The sequence below is a fragment of the Podarcis muralis genome, chromosome 4, assembly GCF_964188315.1.
Source record: "Podarcis muralis chromosome 4, rPodMur119.hap1.1, whole genome shotgun sequence".
Lineage (NCBI taxonomy): Eukaryota > Metazoa > Chordata > Lepidosauria > Squamata > Lacertidae > Podarcis > Podarcis muralis.
In genome coordinates, this window is record NC_135658.1 from 75840581 (window position 1) to 75866461 (window position 25881).

General features: G+C 43.9%; 1 protein-coding gene across 4 annotated transcripts in view; it reads left to right on the forward strand.

Moving 5' to 3' along the window:
* Positions 1 to 775: 775 nt before the first annotated feature.
* MAP4K4 (mitogen-activated protein kinase kinase kinase kinase 4) overlaps positions 776 to 25881 on the forward strand; it is a 137673-nt gene continuing 112567 nt past the window's right edge. For 3 of the 4 annotated variants that reach the window (XM_028727935.2, XM_028727936.2, XM_028727937.2), the window contains exons 1-2: positions 777 to 956; positions 1545 to 1610. In XM_028727935.2, the coding sequence (XP_028583768.1) occupies positions 900 to 956; positions 1545 to 1610 (123 nt within the window). In that variant the 5' untranslated portion in view covers positions 777 to 899. Of the gene's footprint in view, positions 957 to 1544; positions 1611 to 25881 lie in introns of all 4 variants that reach the window. The other variant, XM_028727931.2, reaches the window with a different exon arrangement.

Sequence of the window (25881 nt, forward strand, 5' to 3'; positions counted from 1 at the left end):
GTCGGGGGAAAGGGAGAGAAGGGGCGCCGCTTGGCGTCCTCGGAGTCTATTTTTTTTGCATCCCTTTCCCACACCTCTTCGGCTCGCTTTGTCTCCCCTCCCTCCAAAGCCTCACGGAGGAAGCTCTCCCCGCCGGGGCGCGCGGTGCCCTTTTTTTTGCGCTCCGGCGGCGGCGGCGGCAGCAGGAGGAGAAAGGCAGAGGAAGCAACTGCGTCCGGGTGGCGCTTTTTATTGTTCGCGTGCGCCTTTGGGTGGGTTGGTGGGTGGGTGGCAAACCCTTCTGTGCGCGCGCGCGCGTGTGCGCGTTCTTGAGGAAGCGGGGCTGCTGCTGCTGCTGCTCCACCTCCTCCTTGCCCTCCTCCTCCTCCTCTTTTCCTTCCTTCCTCCCTTCCCACCGCCGGCTCCCGGCTCGCTATGTTGGATGTGGCTGGCTGAGGAGGAGGGAGCGCGCGCGCGCGCGAGGAGAGGCGCATCTGGTTCCTCGACCATGGCGTAAAAAGCCGACCTTCGCGCGCACCAGAGGCTGAAAGGGGGGGGGACTCTCCTTTTTTAAAAAAATAAAACGACGACGGCCACAATTGAACCGACAACCCCTTCGCCAGCCTCCTTGGGAAGGAAAGCTAAGCGGACCCGAGCTGCCTCCTCCCACATCTCGCCCTGCATCCCTCCTCCAATGAAGAAGAGTTTTATCCTGGAGTGAAGGAAGAGAGGGAGAAGGGGGGGAAGGAGAAAGAGAGAGAGAGAGAGAGAGAGAGAGAGATTGGGGTTTTTGGGTGGGGGGGGGGTAGGAAGGAAGGGGCGGCGCTTTCTCCTCTCCTTCACCCTGGCGTGCTAGCAGTGCTTGCCGTCTTTTGTTAATAGAAAGAAAGAGGAATTATTTAATAGAAGCGACGGGGAAAATGGCGAACGACTCTCCTGCGAAAAGTCTGGGGGAGATAGACCTCTCCTCCTTACGGGTGAGTGCGGCTGGAGGTGGGCTGGCTTGGGTGGGGGGCTGGCTGGCTAAGCGGGGCGCGGCAGGCGACCCCTCGTTCCCTCGCCCCGCTCGCTCGCTCGTCTTTTCTGCCTCCCGCTGGCCACACAAAGCGGGAGACGTCTCCCCTGGCGTGGCTTTTGTTGTTCGCAGCTGGGTTGGGGGAGAAAAGCGGGGTGGGGGGTAGGGAGGGAGAGTTGGGGGGTTGCGTTGCTGGGGGAAAGAAGCTCCGGGGTTTGCAAGGGGGGTGGTCGCGGTTGCTTGCTGCGGCTGAGGAGGGACCCTTCGGCCGGCTGGCTGGTTTGTCATCGCCCCGTTTTGTTCCTTGGAGCTTATGGGGAGGGGAGAGAGAGAGAGATGAGTTCAGTCTTGGGCTGCTTTCCTTTGTTTGCATGTATTGGCATGTGCGTGGAAAATCAGGGCGCAACAGCTGTACAGCCAAACAATCCCCTCCAGACAGTGGCGTTTTTGGGGGGCGGGTGGGTGCGCCGGTGGTAATTTCTTATCTATATAACCCTTCTTTCCCCCCTCTTATCTCCCCCCCTCCCTTCTCCACACCTTTATTGTGTAGGACCCTGCTGGGATTTTTGAGCTGGTGGAAGTGGTTGGAAATGGCACCTATGGTCAAGTTTATAAGGTTTGTGTCAAGAATTTCATTTCCTTTAAAAATCATAATACATGCACACATTTTTCTCTTGCACAGCCTTGATGCTGGCTGGCCACCCTGCTTTGCAAACAAAAGTTAAGGGGAAGTAAATCTCTGGTGGCTTTGTGACACAGCTGTCAAGCTCTGCTGTTTACTCCCTCAATGAACCTTTTGGGGTCTGAAGAACCCACCAAGTTAGCTTGTTGCTGCCCCAAAATTAGGATCCAAGAAGCTTTAAATCTTGTATTCTCCTTCACAACCATCCAGTCTTGTTTATTCAGTTGGCCCTGTCAGTCTGCTGATATGTGATGGTGGGGAAATTGGGGGTGTTCCTGCCTTTATTGAAAATAGCTTTTTTTGGTGGGGAGAATGTCACTAGCTTTCTTTGTTATGGATCCTTCCAAGGCGTGTTAAGATGTGGAGACTGGCATCACATTACCTCCAGTGTCTTTTAACTCTGTAAGAGGGTGTGGATGTAAAGGGGTGGGGTGAATCAGGGTAAAAAGAGCAGGGAATGTTATTGTATGTCTGGAGAGCAGAAGATCAGAATTCATAGAATAACCTGTTTGACGAGCAAATGATTTGGGGAGAAGCGCACACATACAGAGGAAACAATTGTAGGATACTGAGAGATGTTGCTGTTTTCAAAGGCTAGGTGTGAAGGGAAGATAACAGCCCCCCCCCCCCAAAGTCTGTTATATAAAGGAAACCAATATTGAGATTTCATGGCTGTGTAATGTTTAGTCACCCATATGACTAAGTTTTTCATTGTACATTTTACATGAGTAAAGGATGGCCAAGCCTAAGGAAGGTTTGTAAGAAAAGATAGGAAGAGGTTTGCTTCTTGTTTGGTGTGCACCCAAGTCTAATAAGCCTGTCTTCCAACTTATCACAATAGAGGCTCCTTATCACAATAGAGTTTCAGTACATGATCAGTTGTGGGTCCCCATCTTGTGTACATTCAGTGAAAAAAGTAGAGTATGTGTCTTTGTATGTCCATAATGGGGGACCTGTGGCTCTACAGATATTGGTGGACTCGGCAACTCCCATCAGCCCCAGTCCAGTGTGATAAATGGCCAGGGATGCATCTAGAGGGCCACCGGTTCCCCATTCTTTGTTTACATGCTGGTTCCAACGTGGGAATCGCCTTCTTTTGATGTGTGTTGTCCTTGGTATTTCTCTTTTGTTTTACAATGATCTACAAGCTGTATTTTGTAAGAAGATTGTTGGCTGGATGAGCGGTAGTGATATGAAGTAGCTTTGATCTTGCTGTAAACAAAAGGAGTTAGTCCTATGCAATGTTAAAACGACTTTAAAACATGTCTAAGTTTCAGGCTGATTTATGGCTGACCCTTTGAAACTGTTTCATAATGATATTTTCCCCTGCAATTTCTTTGCTTGTGAAGCTCGTATATCACATTGGGTGTGTCCTCTTCCTGCTACCCCTAGAAGGGAGTTCAGTTGTGTGTGTTTAGAATCTCTTGTAAATAAAACAAGTAGAAAATAAGTCAATTAATTTGACAATGCTTTGAGCTAAATAAAATGTTTTATGAGTTGACTATAGGCTGGCTGATTATAAAAGGTAAAGGTAAAGGTACCCCTGCCCGTATGGGCCAGTCGTGTCCGACTCTAGGGTTGTGCGCCCATCTCACTTAAGAGGCCGGGGGCCAGCGCTGTCCGGAGACACTTCCGGGTCACGTGGCCAGCGTGACGAAGCTGCTCTGGCGAGCCAGCACCAGCGCAGCACACGGAAACGCCGTTTACCTTCCCGCTATAAAGCGGTACCTATTTATCTACTTGCACTTAGGGGTGCTTTCGAACTGCTAGGTGGGCAGGAGCTGGGACCGAACGACGGGAGCGCACCCCGCCGCGGGGATTCGAACCGCCGACCATGCGATCGGCAAGCCCTAGGCGCTGAGGTTTTACCTACAGCCCCACCCGCGTCCCGCTGATTATAGTTTTACTATTTTATTTTTTGCTTGGGTGCCATACCAGTGTGGAATGAAAATAGTAGGTAATCACTCCAGGGTCCCACAATATTTACAGAAGGTGGCTGACTACATCATGTAAACAGAGGGCTTCGTTATTGCCAGTAGTGTATTGCCAGTATATACAATGGAGAGAAATGTGATTGTGGAATACCTCTGCTAGAGATAACGATGTTTTGGTAAGTTGCATACACACATAGAATAAAAGTGGTGTGAGCCCAAATGTGCATGTGCCACTTTTGCTTCAAAGACATGTGATGCAACATCCTGTTGCTTTTTTTTTGGTATGGCAAAAAATACCCATTTGGCTGCATGGGTGGGGATTCTTACCTATCCAATCACTGCTCAGGTTTGGGAACTGGGAAATATCCAAAGTGATGGATTTTAGTTAATAGTTGAATAACTGGTAAGAGATCCTAAGATAACAAGCAACTTCAAGATGAAGTTGTATTACAAAGCTGTCCTTGGGACCAGTCCTTGGAGTTAAAGCCCTGTGACCAAATTGATTGATTCTTACAGAATTTAGCTGGCAGTAAACCTGTACTTGAATCTTTCAGGGTATTCCCTGATCTCTGTTTGACACTGCAGTTGCTGTGCTACTGATAATTTCAATTCTGGGACCTTTGTCTTGATATGATAAATATCAGTTGAGCTGAAAATCGGGGACATAGTGAAGCAACTACAACTTCTTATGTATTGAACTATGCATGAAAATCAGAAGAATATTAAAGTTGCCTTTCTTTGTTTTGTCTTAATGATACTGTGTATAACTTTTTGCTTCCTGGTTTGCTGGGACTGCACAATAGCTTAAGTATTCTTGTTTCGTATAGAAAACTTAGAAGTTATTTTTAAAAGCCTTTGTCCATGAATATGTCCAACTGTCTCCTTAGCGTCAATTAGTTGTGGTAGATTGGCTATTGCCCTAAGATATGAAAGGAGTGAAGCAACCATGTGCAAATAGTAAGTGTTAAGGTCTAAGGTTTTCTCTTTTATAGGAACTTCTCCACAGATATTGGCAAAGGAAGCAATGTAGTAAATCTTTAAAAGTATGTGTGTCAATTCATGCTAAGGCATGTGTATGAGATGTTCAAGGCCAGCCTTACCACTGATGTCATTGTTGACGTCAAAGAGATACACTAGTACGCAGTTTATTGGTACACGTAAATAGGAGAATCTGTGGCCCTCCAGATGTTTTTCAAATCCCATCGGCCTCAGCCAGCATGGCCAAGAATGATGGGAGTTGTAGTCAGCAACATCTGGAGGGCCAAAGATGCACCAGCCCTCACATCTGTTTACAAATGTGTCTTGGTGGGGGTGGGGAGAGAAACTTAGAGAGTATTTTTTTTAAATGAGCATGAAAATGAAATAACAGATTACATTGCTGTTCCAACAACCCTCTAGGTTAAGCGAGTAAAATGTTGTTTCAAAGCTATTTAAAAAATAGAACATTTAGAGTTTAAAGGAAAGCAGTAGTTGTGAACCTCCCGCAGAAGTTTGACGTCTTTTGTGCAGCAAATAGTTATGTCTGGCAGAAGTACAATGAATAAAGCTATTTGGGATAAGATAAAATTTGTCTAGAAAGCAGGGTATTGTTAGAATGTCAAAGAGGAACCCCTCTTCCCTGAGTTGAGGTCAACTGATTGTCAGCTAAATGGCATGTACAGACTTGCCCACTGGTGTTCATTCTCTCATTGGAGAATGAGGAGCTGAAATGTTCTGCTGTGTGCATGTTCTTTCCTGTGTTTATATTGTGTAGTCTGCCTGATCCTTAAGAGACAATAGGCTGTTTCACATCTATTTTGTACTAATGTTGGGCATGTTGAATTAGCGCTGGATGGTAGTACGAAATTAGCTGTATAAAATTAGCTAAATGATTTGGACTTGGCATAGACATTGCCTGTGGTTGTGTTTGTTGGTTTGTTTCTATCTGCCTCTTTTGCTAATAAACTCTCTATTGAAGTGCTCCAAGACGATAAAGTGGAATCTGAATTTTGCAATCACCAATATGGGAATGAAACTTGTGAACAATGCAACGCCAGTTTAGCAATTCTCTATGGAGTACCTTTAAGTAAGATTATAGGCACCTAACTGTGCTTGACAAAACTATTGCCAACGGCTTAAGCAGTGCAAGTACCTCTGGTGTAGAATACCTTGACCATACTTGTTAGTTTGCTTATGAATCACAACAGTCTAAAAAATCTGTGCTTATTTGTGTGGGCTGAATGCACATTCGTGCATAAAAGGCTACATGAACTTATGTGTTTTGTTCAACTCTGTGAAGTGTTTTATAGCAGAATGATTCATTCTTGGCGGGACATTAATTCGTTAATTACAATTATAAAATGAAAAAGTGCTAGCAATCTACTGGGGCACTTGTAAGAACATTATACTCTGTCCTTTTGATGCCTGATGGCCACAAAAAACCATCAGCTGACTACTGTTTTCTCCTCCCTTCATCATATATCTCAGTGCGGCCCTTTCCACGACCCTAAGTTCTGTATTGTGCTATTGCCCATTCCTGTTTTTGGGGTCTTTGGTTTCATTGAGAGGCAGAGGACACCTGACAACTATCTGCCCATAAAGGCTGCGTCGAGTCACTTCTGGAAATCTAGTGGAAGTTTTGTGCTCATTTCCATGTTGTTCACAGGAAAAACAACAACCATTCATTCGGAAAACCATTTGGATTGCAATTTTCCAGTGTGCTCGTGTGATGAAATTTGGGGCAGGATCCCAGCACACAGTTCTTCCCTGCCATTTAAAATTGCAGGCAACATGGCACTATGTTGATCAAGAAGCCACGGTTCCATAACTCATCAGTTGCTGAGGTGTAGAAGCAACGTGAGAAACGGGGATGGATGTGCTAGCTTTATAACCAAGAAAGCTAACACAATAAACCCTATGTCTGTATGCAGCCATCATGTTTACAAGCATGAAGAGCTTCTTTTGAATTGCCTAAAAACTCTTGGCAGTTCCTGAGCCTCCCTTGCCCCCGGTTGCCTCCTCCCAGTCCACTGCCACCCTGGTGCAACTTTTCAGCGAGATAAAAAAAAGTTGGCCCTTCTGTGGTTGTATGCTGCTTAGCACTTTCATACCCAACGGGTGAGTGGAATTGTGGTAGCACTTAAACTTTTCTGTTTGGTATAGATGAGCGTCAAACTGCACCTCTGCTGTGTACACTGGAGAGATTCTAATTCTTCCTTTGTGAGTTAGGCTCAATTTATTTTGGGTGATTAACAAATCAAGTACTCTGAGCTAGTGGGGGTATGTGTCTGTGTTTGCTTCAGTGGCTATAAATTTGGAGGGTATAGTTTGACAATGATGGCAAGGCGTGCTCTGCAAAAAGACAATTGAGGGAACGATGATTGATTGCGCGCTCTCTTTTAAAGCGCGGAAATAAAAATCGAGCCCTACAGAGAAAATGTGTCATTCCAAAAACCAGCTGCTGTAAATATTTCTCATGTGCGTTCAGAGACCCCAGCACACGCTAATGATTAGAAAGTAATTGGCATGTTAGGTTTGAGCTATAACAGGAAATGTGCCGTTTGAATCAGGGATGACTCTCCGAGGTTCTCATGACTGCTGCTTTCTAGAAGCCTTGTGAGAATTAATTCATAGTGAAGGCATCTTTTGTTTGATTCATATTTCAGCTTTCCAAAGCTACATGTAAATTATGCATATTGCCTAAGTTCTGGCCCATACAGGAGTGATGTAATAGGGGATGGCTTACATGCTGATGTGAAAATAATCTGAGGCCTGTGAAAATAATTTCCCTCGCCAAGATAAATCCATTGTTACTTCAGTAAATATGGTTTAAGGAAGCCTTGGCCATTGCCGAATAACTACTTTATCCTTTGTGTCCCTGTAGTAAAAAGAGAGAGTCATTTGTGACTTCACATCATTTTGCTGAACATGGGAAAGAAATCCTATTCTTTACTGGTGAGCCACTATTGGTGAGGTCACTTGCTCTTGGGAAATAAGCCAGACCAGTTTCTCAAAAGTGTGCACTGTGCTTTGTACTTTCTCTTAAGAATTTGGCTCTGCACTACTTGATTATTTTTTGGGGATGGATTACTTCTGCATAGTTTGCATACATGTGCCTATGAGATGACACCATTATTATTATTATTATTATTATTATTATTATTATTATTATTATTATATTTTATCCCCCCCTTTTCTCCTAACCATGAACAGCTAAATGAATGCCACAAAGACCTGTAATATGCTCTGCAGTTAAAAGGTAAAAGGACCCCTGACCATTAGGTCCAGTCATGACCGACTGGGGTTGTGGCGCTCATCTCGCTTTACTGGCTGAGGGAGCCGGCGTACAGCTTCCGGGTCATGTGGCCAGCATGACTGAGCAACTTCTGGCGAACCAGAGCAGCGCACGGAAACGCCGTTTAACTTCCCGCTGGAGTGGTACCTATTTATCTACTTGCACTTTGATGTGCTTTCGAACTGTTAGGTTGGCAGGAGCAACGGGAGCTCACCCTGTCTCGGGGATTCAAACCGCCGACCTTTTGATCGGCAAGTCCTAGGCTCTGTGGTTTAACCCACAGCTCTGCAGTTAGGTAGTACAAAATAGATAGCTCAGTCAGTAGAGCATGAGACTCCTAATCTCCTAATCTAATCAGGGATCATGGGTTCTAGTCCCACGTTGGGCAAAAGAATCCTGTATTGCAGGGAGTTGGACTAGAATGACACTCATGGTTCCTTATAATTCTACAATCTATGATCCTATAATACATTCTCAGTAGAAGCCCCCCATTTATGAAGTTCCCTTCTCTCCCAAATAAAGCTGGCATTGACTTTTGTCACTAGCTGCAGACCTGTATATTTGCCCTGGCCTTCTGGATGGTTTGCTACTGTGTTAAATCTGCTGCCATAAAAATATTTGCAATGTTTTGTCATTGTTTTGTGTTTTGTTTTGTTAAGATTACGTTTTAATGTTTTTGTGGCTTTGTGACCTGTTCTTCACAATGAAGAGTGGGCTACAGTTGATACTTTAAACACATAACAAATAATAAAAGCAATATAGCTTCTTCCTGTATGCTTCAAAATAATGTGAGTGAGCTACAGAGAAGCTAGGGGTTATTAAGGTGTTTTGTGAAAATTATTCTAATGTAACTGGCTAAGGGTACGTTAACCAAATGGAGCCCACTAATTACACTTCCATTCTTCAGTTCAGAGATTGCTACCTTAGTGCAGACTGTGGGAGCTTAGGCTTTGGAGTCTTCTAATTCAGGAAACGGAAGGAAGAAGTAATAGAAAAGTACTTAGTGTTAAGTAAAAAAATACGCCTTGTGGTGGTGAATGGAGCATAGGAAAAATACAAACACAGGATGAAAAATGGCGAAGTGGAATTTTCAGTAGGCAAACAATTTTGTATCCATTCACAACAAAATGCTTGGGTATCAAATGCAGCTAATAAAACGTGCACGTTGGGTTTTATCAGATTTTATCCCCCCTCCTTCCTGGGGTTGCAGTATGGAGCTTCAAGCTGAACATTGTGGGGGTAGGAAGTCAAGTGTGGTATAAGCTAACATGTTCCTTGGCATGTTATTCTGAAATTTTGCTTTGGGTGTCATTTAAAAGCGCATGCATAACGCCCACTTTCCCACTATCGGTTATCAAACCACTGAGCCTCTTGGGCTTGCCGATCAGAAGGTTGAATCCCCACAACGGGGTGAGCTCCCGTAGTCCCAGCTCCTGCCAACCTAGCACTTCGAATCTGGCTCCTGCCAACCATAGCACTTCGAACCTGGCTCCTGACAGGTTGCCCAAAGGGACTTGGTTCTCGGGCTGAGAAAAGTTCCCTATTAAATCCACCTCCTCTCTAAGGGCAGAGGAACTTGAGAAGGGCATCCAGGTGGTACATGGATTACCACTGGATTGTTAATGCCACTTTTCGCTGGACTAACTTCAGTGGTAACAAGCTCAGTGCCTTTTGCACCAAACATGATACAGTGGTATTACAATGGTGAATAAAAATAGAAGTGCTGGCTTTTTAATCACCTGGTTGCTGTACAAACAAAGGAGGCTGCAGGTTGCAAGCTTTATTAATTGTGGTGTAATTTGCCTGGTCTTGCAAGCTGAGAAACTGGTGTTTTAGAAGGTTTTCTTGAGAAACCCATAGCATCCTCAGCTGGACTTCCTGTAAGCCCAGGAAGCTACCTATGGAGCACCTGACAACTGTTTGCTTGTTGATGCTTAAATAGCCCAGTTCACCCATCTCATTAAAATGTATTTAAAAATAAATGATGATTTACTACATTGACAAGCAGCCTGCTGCTGCTTACTGTTCAAGAGTCTCCATGTGTGGTACATGATGTGGTCATGTATGATGAGTGAAGTGGCAGCTGAAGTTTTGGGTCCAAATAATAATAGATGGTGGCGGCTTCTGTTTTGTATATGGTTTCATATCCATGCTTGTAAGGTTTCAGAAAGAAAACCAGCTGGGAACCCACTTCCTACTCAGAAACTATTTGTTACTCTTCAGTCGCGGGTGGTCATCATGTCAGGAAAGAATGGTAGAACCCTGAAATGAAAACTTATATACCCATAACAAACCAATATAGAAAGTAGATTTCCTGTGTGTTCTTTCTGCATCTTATAGTGTAATATGTTATAAGTCTGAGGTTCTAATGGTGATAGATATGGTTTTGTTGGGTTGGGCAAGACTTAAAATTCCCGGCTTCGCTAACCCTAGTTCATTTAGCTCTGAATGAGTCCTGGGCTTTTGTTTTCCTCCCTACTGACTTTGGTGCTTTGATCCTGGTCTCCTTAAACCATAGTTTCTGTTATGTTCAGAGCAGGGAAACTGTGGTTTTAATATTGGTGTTGATTCCAGTGAGGCAACCACAGTTCACAACCACAATTGAACCACAACCACCCAATTCGGGAATAATAGAAAAGTGTGGTCTGAAATCCTGAAACAAATGCATGAAGGAGAGTGGGGAATGTCTTCTTTCTTTGGCGATCACTCATAGTCGAGTCAGATTGTCTTCCTGAACATGGTTTTAACAGTGAGTCCGTAAGTGACTGTGGAGGCCAATTCTGGATCCACACGTCCTTCCACAGTGGGGAAATAGGCTTCTTGATGGGAGTTAATCACGGTGAGGCTTTGCCAAGCGTTCCTTCCTCTTAGCACATTTCTCCCTTTCGTTCTGAGTTCCAAGCTTCTTCAAAGTCCACAACACCTTTGGTAAAGGCTGTTCTCTAATTGGAGCATTCGCAGACCTGAGTTTCCCAATTGTCAGTGTTTATACTACATTTTTAAAGATTTGCCTTGAGAGAGTCTTTACACTTTTGTTGACCTGGCATTATGCTTTCCATTTTTAAGTTCAGAATAGAGTAGTTGCTTTTGGAAGATGCAGGCAAGACACTGGTTTATTAAGCCAGGGATGAAATGTCCAAACTGGTCCATTATATGGATGGAATCCTTAAAAAGATCACTATATTTGTGTAATACTCATGTTGATTCACTTTTAGAATTAGAGAAGGGTCATAGTACAGTGACAGAGCACATTTTCCATACAGTAGATTTTACGTTCAGTCTGTGACATGCTGTTTTTTTTAGTGTTTGCCCCCAGCCCCAATCAACCATGGAATCAGGCTTGACTTTTTAGAAGCCAAAAAATCCTGATTGTGATATTTTTAATCTGCATCCTTTCAAAATGGACCAAAGAAGTGTCACATATTTATTTATATTTACCTTTACCTTTACCTTTTACCTATTCATATACTTACTAATCTGTAATATAGGAATATCTATGCCTGAGATGTATGTACAGTCATACCTTGGAAGTCGAATGGAATCTGTTCTGGAAGTCCGTTTGACTTCCAAAACATTCGGAAACCAAAGTGCGGCTTCTAATTGGCTGCAGGAAGCTCGGAAGTCGCAGAAGCCCCATTGGATGTTCGGCTTCCAAAAATAGTTCGCAAACCGGAACAGTCACTTCCGGGTTTGCGGCATTCGGGAACCAAAACGTTTGGGAGCTAAGTTGTTAAAAAACCCAGGTGTGACTGTGTAGGGATGTCAATAAAGTAATGGAAATGCTGCCTTTGATTACAGAGGGGTTGACACATTCTTGTTGTCGTAATCTCGGCAAACCCCTTGAGAGGTCTGATGATGCAATGCATTTCCATAATGTATCTTCAAGACTACAAAGCTTAATTGCAGTTCTCTGTGATCCTCTAAAGACAATTGCAATGCTGTGTTATTTACTGTACAGTACTTTTAACATTCTGAAGATGGGTGATGGAACAAGAACGGCACTGAAATGTCTGCTCATTAACTTGCAAATCTTTTTGTCTACATTGGGCAAATCCTAGTATACAACAGTTCAACATTAAATCACAAGGGTTTCTTCCTTCTATGTTAGGGAGAATATAATTTATATAATATAATAAAAAATGCTTAAGTGAATGAAACCTAAAAAATGGTATGCTTGTGGGGTAGAAGATGCAGGAAATGTCCCTGAATTGGTGTGTATGGTAAAAAGCATGTTTGCATCATCCTAGGAGCAAGATTGTTTTTTCCTTTATCAGTTTTTGGATCTTAACTTGGTGCCTGTGCATGGATATAGGATCTAGATCAGGCATCCCCAAACTCGGCCCTCCAGATGTTTTGGGACTACAATTCCCATCATCCCTGACCACTGGTCCTGTTAGCTAGGGATGATGGGAGTTGCAGTCCCAAAACATCTGGAGGGCTGAATTTGGGGATGCCTGATCTAGATTAAATTGCAGTGGTTAGCAAAGGGTGACTTGATTTTTTTAAACCTCTCTTCAGAGATGTGGAAACCCCTGTGTGGAGAGTTTACCTGGCTGCTAAAGGCTGTAAATCTATGCATACATACTTAGGATAAGCCCAATTGAACTCAGTACAACTTCTTTTGAGTAAATATGCCTAGGATTATATTGAACAAACTGGATGATGGGTGCTTGGCAGTTAGAATATTTTTCCTAGCTCATGATAAGCTTCCATATATTTATCTCCTAGATAAACTTTAACTCTACCATGTCTTTGCCTTCTTTTAAGCTAAAATCTGCTCAATAGCGACATCATTTTAGATGGAAGTAAATATTTATATTGGCTCATATATAAATACTTAGCCTTAAATCTGTTAACTTTTCACAATTCCTCCCTCCTTTTCTGATGCTTGAAGGACCATGCTACTGCATACTTTAATCAAACCTATCTGTCTTTTAAAATCACCGTTTATACAAATTTTTTTTGTTCACTGCAGAAGTACACTTTTTCAAAAAGGGCAATACTTTGTATAACTTCAGCATTTCAAAAGCATATCTTTTAAAGAATGCTTTAAAATTACTTATAATTCCCTGCCTTACCACAATGGCCCAGGATGTATTAACATGTAAAACAAAACAGATTAAAATCTAAAGCAGTAAAATACCACAAAATCTGGAAAAGGGTTCAAATAATATTCTTTTCTGGAAGAAAACTGTGGTATGACTCTAGAGTGAGTCTTTTTTTCTTTCTGGTTTAAGGAGCCATTTGGTGCCTAACTTATACAGTGGTACCTTGGTCCCTGAACAAATCAGCTCTCGAACGCCGCAAACCTGGAAGTAAGTGTTCCAGTTTGCGAATGTTTTTCGGAAGCCGAACGTCTGACGGTTTCCGCTTGAGTGCAGGAAGCTCGTGCAGCCAATCGGAAGCCGCGCCTTGGTTTTTGAACGGTTTCGGGAGTCGAATGGGCTCCTGGAATAGATTAGGTTCGAGAACCAAGGTATCACTGTACACCTGAGTTTCTAACACTGGGAGGTAGTTGCTCTTGGGTAGCTATGGGTGAACATTTTGAGCGTGGCAATAGATTTCAGCCCTGTTCTTCAATTTCCTAGCATTGTTATTCCATGAAATCGTCTAAAGAGGTTCTGTTCCTCTTGCCCCCAGGTAAAGTGAAACAAGTGGTTGCTAGGGAGGTGGCCTTTTCAGTAGTGGCCCCCTGTTTGTGGGACGCCGTTCCCTGAGAGGCTTGTTTTATAGTCAACAGGTGACGGCATCCTTAATTTTTTGAGACATTAAATATAAAAATATTGTTGAAAGTGTTCTAACCACTCTCTATCTGCTTTTATTCTCTCCTGTATGCTGGAAATTGTTATCTTTTGAGATAATAAATGAGATGCATTTGAATCGTGTTTATCCCTTTATGAGCTGCAAAGCCATTCAGAGAACAGTGTCGTTGGGCAGTTTTATCAAGTACTGTCGTAACTCAGTGTTGGGAAGTAGAGTTCTTGATGTTTTTGAAATAAAATACAAGATGCAGTTTCTACCTATGCATTCCATATTACGCCATCTGGTAAGTCACTTGGGGAATGCGTGGGAAAGAGAGTGGGAGTGGCTGGGAGACGAGTCTCGCTGTCTGTTTATATCTCAGTTGTATCTCTATAGCCTGTCCTTTTCTCAGAGGAGTTGCTCAGCTCGCTTACATTGATTTATTGTACCTTTTGCGTATGCAACCAGGCTTCTAAATGACCACTTGGCTAGTTCCTTTTGGCAAGTAAGCATTGCTTCTAGGTGACTAGACCTGGGAAGAATTCTAGAAGTTTTCTTCCAGGTTAGACTCATGTTTCACAAATTACTAATACAACTCAATGTGTTTGTGATGTAGGCTAGTGTATTTTGTGTGTAGTCCCGTTTGCAAAGTTGCTTGCAACTATCTTGAGACATAAGTGTTCCACTCAAGCGAGTTTTATGTCTGATTGGGGATTTGAACCTAGATAGCTCCTCCCTGGTTGAAGCCTAATACTTCAACTCCAACTGCATCGGCTCCACCCACCAGAAAAAAACTGGTAGCTTTTGCTTGTTGCCTGCCGCTACAAGAGTGCCCTAAGCAGCCAGACCTCGCTCTTCCACTGTGAAAAAACCACCACATTGCCTCTACCTTTATTGCCCTCACTGGCACACAGCCCACAATTTTGATACCATTTGCACACTTTTGCTGGTTCTCCCCTGCAAACCAAGTAGCTGCTCTGAAATGTGTGTAGCACAAGCTTAAATTGGATAAGGTTTCAAATACCGTAACATAAATGTTCACTTTAAAAACTGCTTTTAATAATAGCATTTAATATTAACAAAATAAAAAAAAATTCCTTCCAGTAGTACCTTAGAGACCAACATTCATAACATGCAGTGTATGCAGTACAGGCGCCGACCATTTTGCACGGGGACTCCCCTCCTGGCCCCTGTGTGTGTTGGCGGAGCGTGCAAATGTGCCCACTGTAGTTACATCTTCATGTGTTGATGGAACTAGACTGTGGGATGCGGGTGACTCTGTGGTCTAATCCACTGAGTCTCTTGGGCTGGCTGATCCGAAGGTTAGTGGTTCGAATCCGCTTGACAGTGGTGAGCTCCTGTTGCTCTGTCCCAGCTCCTGCCAACCCAGCAGTTCGAAAGGACGCCAGTGCAAGTAGATAAATAGGTACTGCTGCGGCGGGAAGGTAAACGGTATTTCTGTGCACTCTGGCGCTCGTCACAGTGTCCTGTTGCACCAGAAGCAGTTTAGTCATGCTGGCCACATAACTTGGAAAACTGTCTGGGACAAATGCCAGCTCCCTCGGCCTGAAAAGCGAGATAAGCGCTGCAATCCCATAGTTTCCTTTGACTGGACCTAACCGTCCAGGGGTCCTTTACCTTTTTAGAACGAGACTGTCTTCTGGGAGCTCCCTAATACAGGGAAATTTTTTCTCTCCTGTATTTTTCCCCCTTTAAAAGAAATTGGAATTTGATGGGGAGGACAGATGCTTAACAAATGCAAGCAGGTGGGGATGGTTTTGTTTTGTTTTGGCATTCAACTCTGACGTGGCAAGGAATGAAACCTTTTAATTATGAACTAATTATAAAGTTTTGCTTTCAGGTTCAGTGAACTTTATGAATGAGTATTGTGGTGCTTTTAAGTGATTCTTTAAAAGCTAAACAATAACTTTTTAGAAAAACAGCATGCGTAGAAACAGAGGGCAGTATCCAGTTTACCTCTTAATTTATATTTGGGGTTCTTCTCAGACCTCTGGAGCAGATTTGAGAAGGTTGTAGGAGGCACTCAGAGAGAGGAGAGGGAGGGAAGGCTCCTTTGGGCAGCCAGAGCTCTTTGAATTAATGAAAGGTCTTCTTTGGATGCAGCCCAGAGAGATTTCCCACTTAAATGCTGGAAGAGTTATGTGGTTTTGCTTCCTTTATTAAGTATATTGTTGTAGACCCTGATTTATGCATGTGCTGAATCATTCATATACAGTTAGACAGTGGTACAAAACCTCTGGTTGCGGACATGATCCGTTCCTGGCTGCCGTTCGCATCCCGAAAAGTCCGCAACTAGAGTGGCGCTTCTGCGCATGTGTGAAGCGCACGCACACACACACACACACACACACACACCCCTTGCTTAGGGACGTAGGTAGCTCTTTGGTCTAAACCACTGAGCCTTTTGGGCTTGCTTATCGGAAGGTCAGCGGTTCAAATCCCTGCGATGGGGTGAGCTCCTGTTCCTCGCTCCCAGCTCTTGCCAACCTAGCAGTTCAAAAGCATCCCAGTGCAAGTAGATAAATAGGTATTGCTGCAGCGGGAAGGTAAACAGTGTTTCCGTGTGCTCTGGTTTCCGTCATGGTGTCCCATTGCACCAGAAGTGGTTTAGACATGCTGGCCACATGACCCGGAAAGCTGTCTGTGGACAAATGGCGGCTCCCTAGGCCTGAAAGTGAGATGAGCTCTGCAACTCTATAGTTGCCTTTGATTGGACTTAACTGTTCAGGGGTTGTTTACCTTTTTAAAAAACCAGAAAGTAACATGTCCCCACAGTTGAAGGCAATTCCAGAAATTGGCCCCTTCTCAAATAAGCTATAAGCGTTTGGAGTGGAGTTTTGAACGGCTTTAGTAATTTGCCACTTTTCCATTGGGACGTTGATTCCATAGGGCTGTGTTTGATCAAACTCCCATTGTGTTGAACTAGCATTATCAATAAGTTATCTACCACCCTCTTGTGTTGGGGTATTAAAACTAACTCTGGTTGATAGCAGTCAAATTAAATGAGGTTGTTGCCTATCTGACTATTTGACTGAAATCAGTGAAAGTGAAAGTGAGATGGGTGCCACAACCCTGTAGTCACCTTTGGCTGGACTTAACTGTCCAGGGTCCTTTACCTTTACCTTATTCCTTGCTTAGTTATTTGGTTTTGTGAATACTTGGACACATCTTCCAAGATTGTGTTCTCCAAGTTGCATAGAAGGTACTAAGTTGCAAACAAAGCTGTTTTGTAAATCAAACTTTGGAGAATCCATTTTTGGCAATGGTTGGCACAGACTAGAAAAGTATTGCTTTTAATGCCTTGTGAAAATATCCTGACTTCACTTTATCAGCAAGAAATCAATCCAAAATGGTTGCTTCTTATTACATAGTTATCGAGGAAGGAGCAAGATGTTCAGGACTTTTAAGATGAGACGTTTTATTGCCTTGTGAAATATATGTCAAGCCAGAGGGTTGCAGGTAATACTGATATTTTTATTTGTGCTTATTTTGCTCAAACCATGCACAGACGTGATGGATACCAGGTCTGTGGGACTTGAATGAAGCTTTAGTTCTTAGTTTCAGGTGATACTGAAGCTTGTAGTTTTCAACATGCTTTGAGGGGGCGGGGATGGCTGTTATTTAATTGAGAGAGCCTTGATTAAAGTTCAGTAATTAAAATGTTTAAGTGCATGTCCTTCCTCAAAAATATTTTCAGGGAGCAATTTTCCAGCCCAGTATTACTTTTATGTGCAAAGAGTTTATATAAAGATTTCCAGAAGAGGATAGTCTTGTCTGTCAACAGCTGGGGAAGAATGCTTGCAGAATGGAACTTGACCCTACCGTCTTATCCCACACTCTGTCAGATCTGCTTTGGGGATTACCCAAACTCTCTAGATCAGATTGTGGGGAGGAGGGGTACACAAAGGAGGAGAACGAGAGGGAGTTCTGTTTCAAGCCTTCTGCAGTGACTTTGTCGGATTCAGCCTGCCCGCTACCTAGAGATAGTTTGAGTTCTTGCCAATAAATAAAGGCGAAGAAAAGAGAAATGTTAGACCAATTGTGCAAAACAATATGGAAGGCGGGACTCTTTTGGAGATGGCACTCTTAAACCAGTGGCAGATATTTGGGAAGAACAACAGCTGAGATTGCTGTGCAGAGATATCTCAGTGGTATAACCCAGTTGCAGAGGAGCATCTATAAAAAGCACATATAGATAATATTACTTGGATGGAGGCAAATATATTTGAATCTTGGAAAGGATGGAGGCTCTTTGGGTAGGTGCTTCCCATGTTCATGTCGGGTCCCATGTCAGTTGCCTGCCCTGGAACGGCTTAAGCATCCTCTGAAGGAGCAGCTACAAAGTTCAGGGGTGTTCCAGCTTTTTCATAAGAGGCCCATGTGGCCTGTGCGCCATCCACCAGTTTCAGCTGATGTGATAGCTGCAGCAGTTTCTGCACCCGGATCGCTTACCCAGTGTAGCCCAGACACTAGCAACCTCAAGACTGGATTACTGTAATACGCTCTATGTGGAGCCTTCCAGAGGAGAGCTTTCCACAAGCAGAGAGGCACCACAGGAAAGGCCTGTTCTCGTGTTGCCACCTTCCAGACCTCTTGTGGTGGAGGCAGATATAGAAGGACCTCATGATGATCTCGGGGTGGGTTCATATGAGGAGAGGTGTTACGGCCCTGAGCCAACACTTTGAATTGAGCACAGAAATTAATTGGCAGTCGGGAAAAGCTTTGTGTTACATGCTTAAACCATCTTGTGACAGTGAGAAACCTGGCTGCTGAATTCTACACTAGCTGAAGTTTCCGAACCGCCTTCAGAGGCAGCCCTACCTTTAATGCATTGCAGTAATATTACCTAGAGGTTACCAGATCATAGACGACGATAGTTAGGCTATCCCTGTCCTGATTGGGGCACAGCTGAGCCACCCGCTGAAGCTGATGGAAGGCATTCTGCACCACTGCAGCCACCTGAGCCTCAAGTGACAGCAAGAGACCCAGAAGTACCCCCAAGCTACATAACTGCTCCTGTAGAAGAGGTGTAACCCCGTCAAGAGCAGGCAATCTTCCATCCATCCCATCCCATTCCCAACTTGAATAGCCGCTCCACAAGGTTACCATGGTCGATAGTGTCAAACACCACTGAGAGCTCAAGGAGAATTAACAGGGACACATTTAGTCGATCTCTCTCCCAACAAAGGCCATCATATCTAAGTATAATTCCGTATATATTTAGTGCACATATTTTATATTGTATGTGAAAAGTAAACCTCGTTGGTTCACATTCTCCCCTTTCTATGGACCGTACATACACTGCATGCCAGCAACTATATTCAGATCTTTTCAAGTATGCTCCTTCAGCCGTAGGCACTGACGGTGGGGAAGACATGCTCAGATATCCAGTATATCTGAAGGAGCGTCTCCACCTCCATCGTTCTGCCCGGACACTGAGGTCCAGCGCCGAGGGCCTTCTGGCGGTTCCCTCACTGCGAGAAGCCAAGTTACAGGGAACTAGGCAGAGGGCCTTCTCGTAGTGGTGCCCGCCCTGTGGAACGCCCTCCCACCAGAGAACAACAACTACCAGACTTTTAGAAGACATCTGAAGGCAGCCCTGTTTAGGGAAGCTTTTAATGTTTGATGTATTACGGTATTTTAATATTTTTTTGGAAGCTGCCCAGAGTGGCTGGGGAAGCCCAGTCAGATGGGCGGGGTATAAATAATAAATTATTATTATTATTATTATTATTATTATTATTATTGGATCTAACTTGATTTTTGTTAGAATGCCGAGGTCTGCTAACAAGAGCCAAATACAAAATGGGCAAATATTGCATTATGGGAGTCAGAAAATAAGGCACCGTTATTTGTACAAATCTGCAGGTCATTTCTGGACTTCTTTAAAAGCAGTCAAACATATCTTCAGAGCTGGCAAATCGTATGGGGTTTGTTTTGTGTAATGGAGACTTCTGAGCTTCTATGGAATATGCTGAAGACAAAAGCGTGCTGAAATTGGCTTGGGACATGCATCTGAATTGCAACCGATGCCCTATTGGCTCCAGCCAAATAGCTCTGGTAGGAATTAAGCATTACGTCAACAGGAATCCCATGGGACAATCTGAATCGAACTGCCCGTCAGCAAACATCTAGTTTCATTAGCGAAATGTTTTGAATGAAGTTGCTGTTGCTTTGCTCTCAGAGGCTGTGGGGATTGCATCTTTAATGGATTATGTCTACTGTACAAATGTATGATTTAAATATGTGAATGCCATTTGGTGGGAGCACACAATGAAGAACTTGAGATAGAAAAGCAAGCTATAAATAATACATTTTTAACATATATAAATAGAAAGCACTGGATACATCAGCAGCAATGCGCCCAAATACTTCCATTAAATAAAAGCAGTATACCAGATTAGGCTTTTGTGTATGTGTGTACGTTGAAGTGGATAATGTTAGCAGTCCTTGATTCACTATGTTTTTGTGCTGAAGTAAGATAATTGTGGCAAGTAATCATTTCCAGTGGCCATGCAGGCAGCTTTTGTAAGCCGTATCCTGATCATTTTTTGCTTTTCAGCCTATCCATTGCATAACTTAATGTAGATCAGTGGGCAAGTAAATTTTGTAGGCTGACTTGCAATGTTGCATTTCTTTTTGTATTGTCTGCCCTGGTTCTATGTTTTTCTGCTGCACTACTTTTCTGTCTAGTATGCTGTCGCTGCTGCTAATTTTATTTACTGTTTCGTTTTATATGTTGGCTACTCTTTAGGGTTGTTTTGGGTGTGGAAGTTGATGGGTACAAATGATTGCATAAATAAAACCCATGAGGTACACAGCAGCTGCGTTATCAAAAAAATGTGCTAGTGTGAATAGCTTGCAAATTTCACCCGGGGCGGGGGTGGGTGGGAAAGAAAAATTTAAAAGTAGAATGATGTGGGTAAAAAAAAGAGTCCAGACCAGGACAGAAGCAGCTGGTGGCAGACTACTGCGAGCCTAATGGTGACCTTCTCACCTGTAACCTCATTAAAGTCAGCCAGGAAAACACAGCTGGAAACCTTTTGGCCTTTGGGTCACCAGGCCCCGAAATTCTCACCGGGAGGCATTCCCTCTTTCACAGAAAATGTGGCAAACTCCTCATGGCTCCTCAAGTAGTTGTAGAGGACTCAGAAATACTGGATAACTTGGTGTCATCAGCACCATGCTAAATCTCTTTTTCCTTCTGGCCATAATTATCAGGTAGCTGCCTCAAATGTAATCTTGTTTTATTTGACTGTATCCTTCAGTGTCTTGTTGCCCTGTTCCATATAAAGGTAAAGGGACTCCTGATCAGTAGGTCCAGTCGTGACAGACTCTGGGGTTGCGGCGCTCATCTCGCTTTATTGGCCGAGGGAGCCGGCGTACAGCTTCCGGGTCATGTGGCCAGCATGACTAAGCTGCTTCTGGCAAACCAGAGCAGCGCACGGAAACGCCGTTTACCTTCCCGCCGGAGCAGTACCTATTTATCTGCTTGCACTTTGACGTGCAACGGGAGCTCACCCTGTCGCGGGGATTCGAACCGCGGACCTTCTGATCAGCAAGTCCTAGGCTCTGTGGTTTAACCCACAGCACCACCAGCGTCCCACACTTTCAACAACACCGGACCATGCCTGTTCCCTGCCCCCACCCCTATTCTCCCCCACCCCCAATGTCTGCTCCTTAATCTGCAGCCAAGGTTTGTTCTGTGGTTGCAGGCTGTGGATAAGGAGAGACCATAGGTATGATCCTGAGTTCTTGCAACAGACTAAGCCAATCCTATGTTGTACAGACGTAAAAAACAACAACAACTAGGCACAGCAATGTGGCTGTGATCATTGGGAGCCAGGGTATTCATGCTAAGCTGTGGTTTGGCCATTGAGTGCTTTTTTCTCAAGCGGGAAGTAGCTAACAACTACTCAAAATATATGTAGCCTGTCTGGCAATTGGCCTTCAAGGTGGCTTTGATAGTAAGAGGGGAAGATGAAGCCAGGTTCACTTACGACTGTTGGAAGTCATTCTTGGATCCATAGGTTCATAATCCACTGTGGTTGTTTTTTTTTACAGAAGTAAGAATTAAGAGAGCATTATTTACTTATTAGGCTGACAGAAGAGCAGTTGAGGAAACTCTGCAAGCTTTTCCTTTGTTTGCTGAGTCTTAGTAAAGCTATTGCCCTCATTTAACAGGGTGGGACAGAAAGTTTGTAAGTTCTTTCTGCAGTGTAAGAAACACAGGAAAATCACCAAGGTTTGCATGGAATATTAAAGTTCTATTAGACCTGTTGGTCCCACAGAGCAAGTGGTATATATCTGTCCCACCCTGTTAAATGAGGTTTAATTTAGTGGAAGCAAAATGAACAAATGGCCCCCTCTTCTGTAAAGTGGACTGAATGTGTTTGGTCTTCCCTCAAGGGTCTTCCAGGCCCTGTTCTATGCCCATGTCTAATGCTTTTGCCTGGATAGAATGCATGATTGAATTGTGATACTGTCTCTTGCTTGCCTGAGTGGAAGATGAGGGGAGGGATGACCACCTGACTTTTCCGTGGCTGGAACGGAGCCTATTGTACAAAGGCAAGGGCCTCACCTGTTGCTCTGCCCACTTCCTTGCCACTTCCTGCCTCTCATCCTCCTTACCTTCTCACCATGCAGCCAACAGAAGGGCATGTGATGTTCAAATGAAAAGTGGTATATAAATTTAATAAATAATATATCAGCAACAGCAGCAGTAAGATTGTGCACAAGGTAATATGTCTCTTGAAATGAAGGAGGATCCCCACCTCTGCTCTGCAGGCTAAGTAAGCTCTTATTCCATCTCTTGCACATACAATATGAAGCAGCAATGAGAGAGAGAGAGAGGAAGAAAAAAAAGGGAAATAAGTAAATGAAAGGCAGCCCTGAAGTGCTGGAATAGTCTGAAAGGATGTGGCTGGGCTGGCAGAGGAAGGCCAAAGGGAAAGTTTGTAAGTTCTTTCTGCAGTGTAATAAATGCAGGGAAATCAGCAAAATGTTTGCATGGAATGTTAAAGTTCTATTAGACCTATTGGTCCCACAGAGCAAGTGGTACATATCAATTACTTGCTTTGGAAGTTATATAAACCTGTCAGAGTGTTTCAAATATACAGTAGTTGGGGAGCATTCTAGTTCTATGGTGCACTTCCTAAATTTGTAGTACAGAACTTGAATTGGGTATGGTTTAGCTTTTGTTTAATTCATTAAATTACACCTTGAATGCAAAAGTGACTGTGTGTTGTGTTGTGTCTTTCACCATATATTTATAATCTAAACTCATACTTACCTTCCTCTTCTGAAATGACTCTCATTAAAATATATGTAACTAAAAGCAAATGGAACCCTAACTTGTCACTTGTGTGGTTTCATTCTTTGTTTTCTTGGAGTGGAGTTTACTTTGCTATATTTGGTACTGTACTGTTGTGGGAACATAAATAGTTGTACATACAATAGTGTTATGCCTAGGTGTTTTTTTAAAGATCAAACTGGACCAAATGTACTTATCAGCAGTATGTAAGGGGTTCTTCCCAAAGTTTAAATAGATCCATTTTTCAACTAGATATGCTGGTAGGAAGAATACATGCTGGTTTGAGCAACTAATAAGTATTACCTAAATTAAAGTTGATCATTCAGTTTTTACCACTTTACCCAAGGTGGTGGTTTATGCAATTGTTGACGTGGGTACACACACACACACACACACACACACACACACGGTGTGGGTGAGGGGGCAGGGATAAGAAGTATTGCCTACACATAATATGTAAAGAACAAACCTTAACTGTGTGGATAAATGGCTGGAGCAGTAATCCCTTGTGCTTTTGGGGAAAAATTTCCACAGTCTGCTTTAGTACCTTGCTGTTATCTTCATACTGCTTTTTCAGGCAATCATTTATTTGGCTGGTAGTGGGAGGTAGGCAAAACTGCTTTTACTTATCTTGTGATTTTGAGAAAACATTTCTTGCTTATGCATATGTAACGTAAAGCTTAGCAATGCTTTCCCTTTTCATGTTGTTGTCGGCATCCGTCTTGTCTCAAGATACAATGGAGTACGCCTGTGAGGGTGAAGTGAAACCACTGCGTTAGTGACCTCCCGGGGCGCAAGCTTGGGCAGTGTGTAATAAGGCCCTGGGCTGCCTAGATGACACAGTATCTAGCGTTCAGTGTGTATTTGTGTGTCTTTGGGTATGAGAGAGAGAAGGAAGAGTGTCATATTACCATCTCTAAAACAGGTAAATGTTCCCTAGGAAATCATCTACATATACAGGTCTTTGACATGCAGAGCAATAACTGTTGATTTGAGGCACCTTCTCTACCTTTAGGGTTTATTCCTGCTTTCTCACTGTGGCACAATTCAATTTGTAGCCTGAATTGTTAGGTTGATAAATGGTGGTTTCGGTACCATGTGTGATAGTAATGAGTGGATGCAAAATGAGTGGATGCAAAAGCTGTATACCTTGTCCCGCAATCTTAAGTGCTTTCTGTAGTCCTCATCTCCTGTCCTGCCATGCGTGGCTTGGCAGGATGCATGGACTTGTAGCTCCTCAACCTTTTGGAGGCTCAGCTTCCAGTACGGTTGCCACTCACATGTGTTGGGTTCCTGACTCTTCTCTTCAAAGCAGAATAAATTGTGTCTTCTTTTGCAAGGGAGTACATTACCCGTGCAGGACGCAGGTGGCGCTGTGGGTTAAACCACAGAGCCTAGGACTTACAGATCAGAAGGTCCGTGGTTCGAATCCCCGTGACGGAGTGAGCTCCCATTGCTCAGTCCCTGCTCCTGCCAACCTAGCAGTTCGAAAGCACGTCAGTGCAAGTAGATAAATAGGTACCGCTCCAGCGGGAAGGTAAACGGTGTTTCCGTGCGCTGCTCTGATTCACCAGAAGCGGCTTAGTCATGCTGGACATGACCCGGAAGCTGTACGCCGGCTCCCTTGGCCAATAAAGCGAGATGAGTGCCTCAACCCCAGAGTCGGCCACGACTGGACCTAATGGTCAGGGGTTCCTTTACCTTTACATTACCCGTAACCATTTCCCTGTATGCACACTGAATAGCAAAGCATCATATGCAAAGTGTGTACATATATTTACAAGTGTGTCATTTATTAGCTTGACTGACGTGCATTTCCTGTGCTCTGCTAGGTTTTTTTTAATGCCCCTTCTGATTTTTGTCCTTTTAAGAGATTTGCATGCCCTTGTGCAATGTTTCATACTGAGAGCTTGCATTGCCTTCCTTTGGTAGGAAATGAGTGGGTGTGTAAAACTGGAGGAAGTGGAAGGCAGCCATATGACAGTAGCGTACTGGTTTTTACTCTCTGGTTAACTAGGTGAAAGAAAGTTAGTCATCTGCTCAAAAGTTTCTTCACTTGCTTTAGGATATGATTCAATCAGGAACACATGCCTAGTTTGAAACTGCAGAGTGGAACGGAAAGAAGAATGAGCGATCTCATGTGGGAATTCATAACTAAATCTTACATGAAACTGTGTTTTGATCCAGATCTTGTCATTTTTGCCAAGCATGGAGACTGTCAATAACCTTGTTGGCGTCCCTGAATGGCATTGAACGAAACATAGTTAGCTGAACTGGAGTCTTCATGAATAGATTTTCATTATTTTGTGTCTGCTTTTATTTTTAAGACCCCTGTCCTTGGGAGGTGACAGTTGTTTAAGGATTGAAAAACTGCTTGCTAAGCATGTGTATATATGTGTGTATTTTGAGGTATTAGGAGGTACTTAAAGGAGTTTTTGTAAGGCACCATCTGGTCACTGATTAATTTTGTTAATATTGGAGGCTGCAAGTCTGAACAGCTTGTGTGTACGTATGTGTGTGTGTGTTGTTCTGAGCTTTGTTTTGTATGTTGATATTGATTCCTAGATCAGTGTTTCCCAACCGGTGTTCCGCGGCACACTAGTGTGCCGCCGGACGTTGCCTAGTGTGCCGTGGGAGTAGTGGCGTAGCGTGGGGGGTGCCAGGGGTGCCAGTCGCACCGGGCGCAACATCTGCGGGGGGCGCGAGTCCAGAGGGAAGGGACAAGTTCCTTCCTCCGCCGGGCTCCCCGCCGCCACCGCCAGCCTTGCGCCCTAGCGCGCGCGCCCCCCGCCGCCGCTGCGGCTGCGCTCCACTCACTGCTCGCAGGAGGAGCAGCCACTGCAGCAGCGCTGACACCGCCACCGACGCCTGGCCGGGCACGGGCAGCCTCCGCACCCCGACGCCGACGCCATCCCCTTCCCC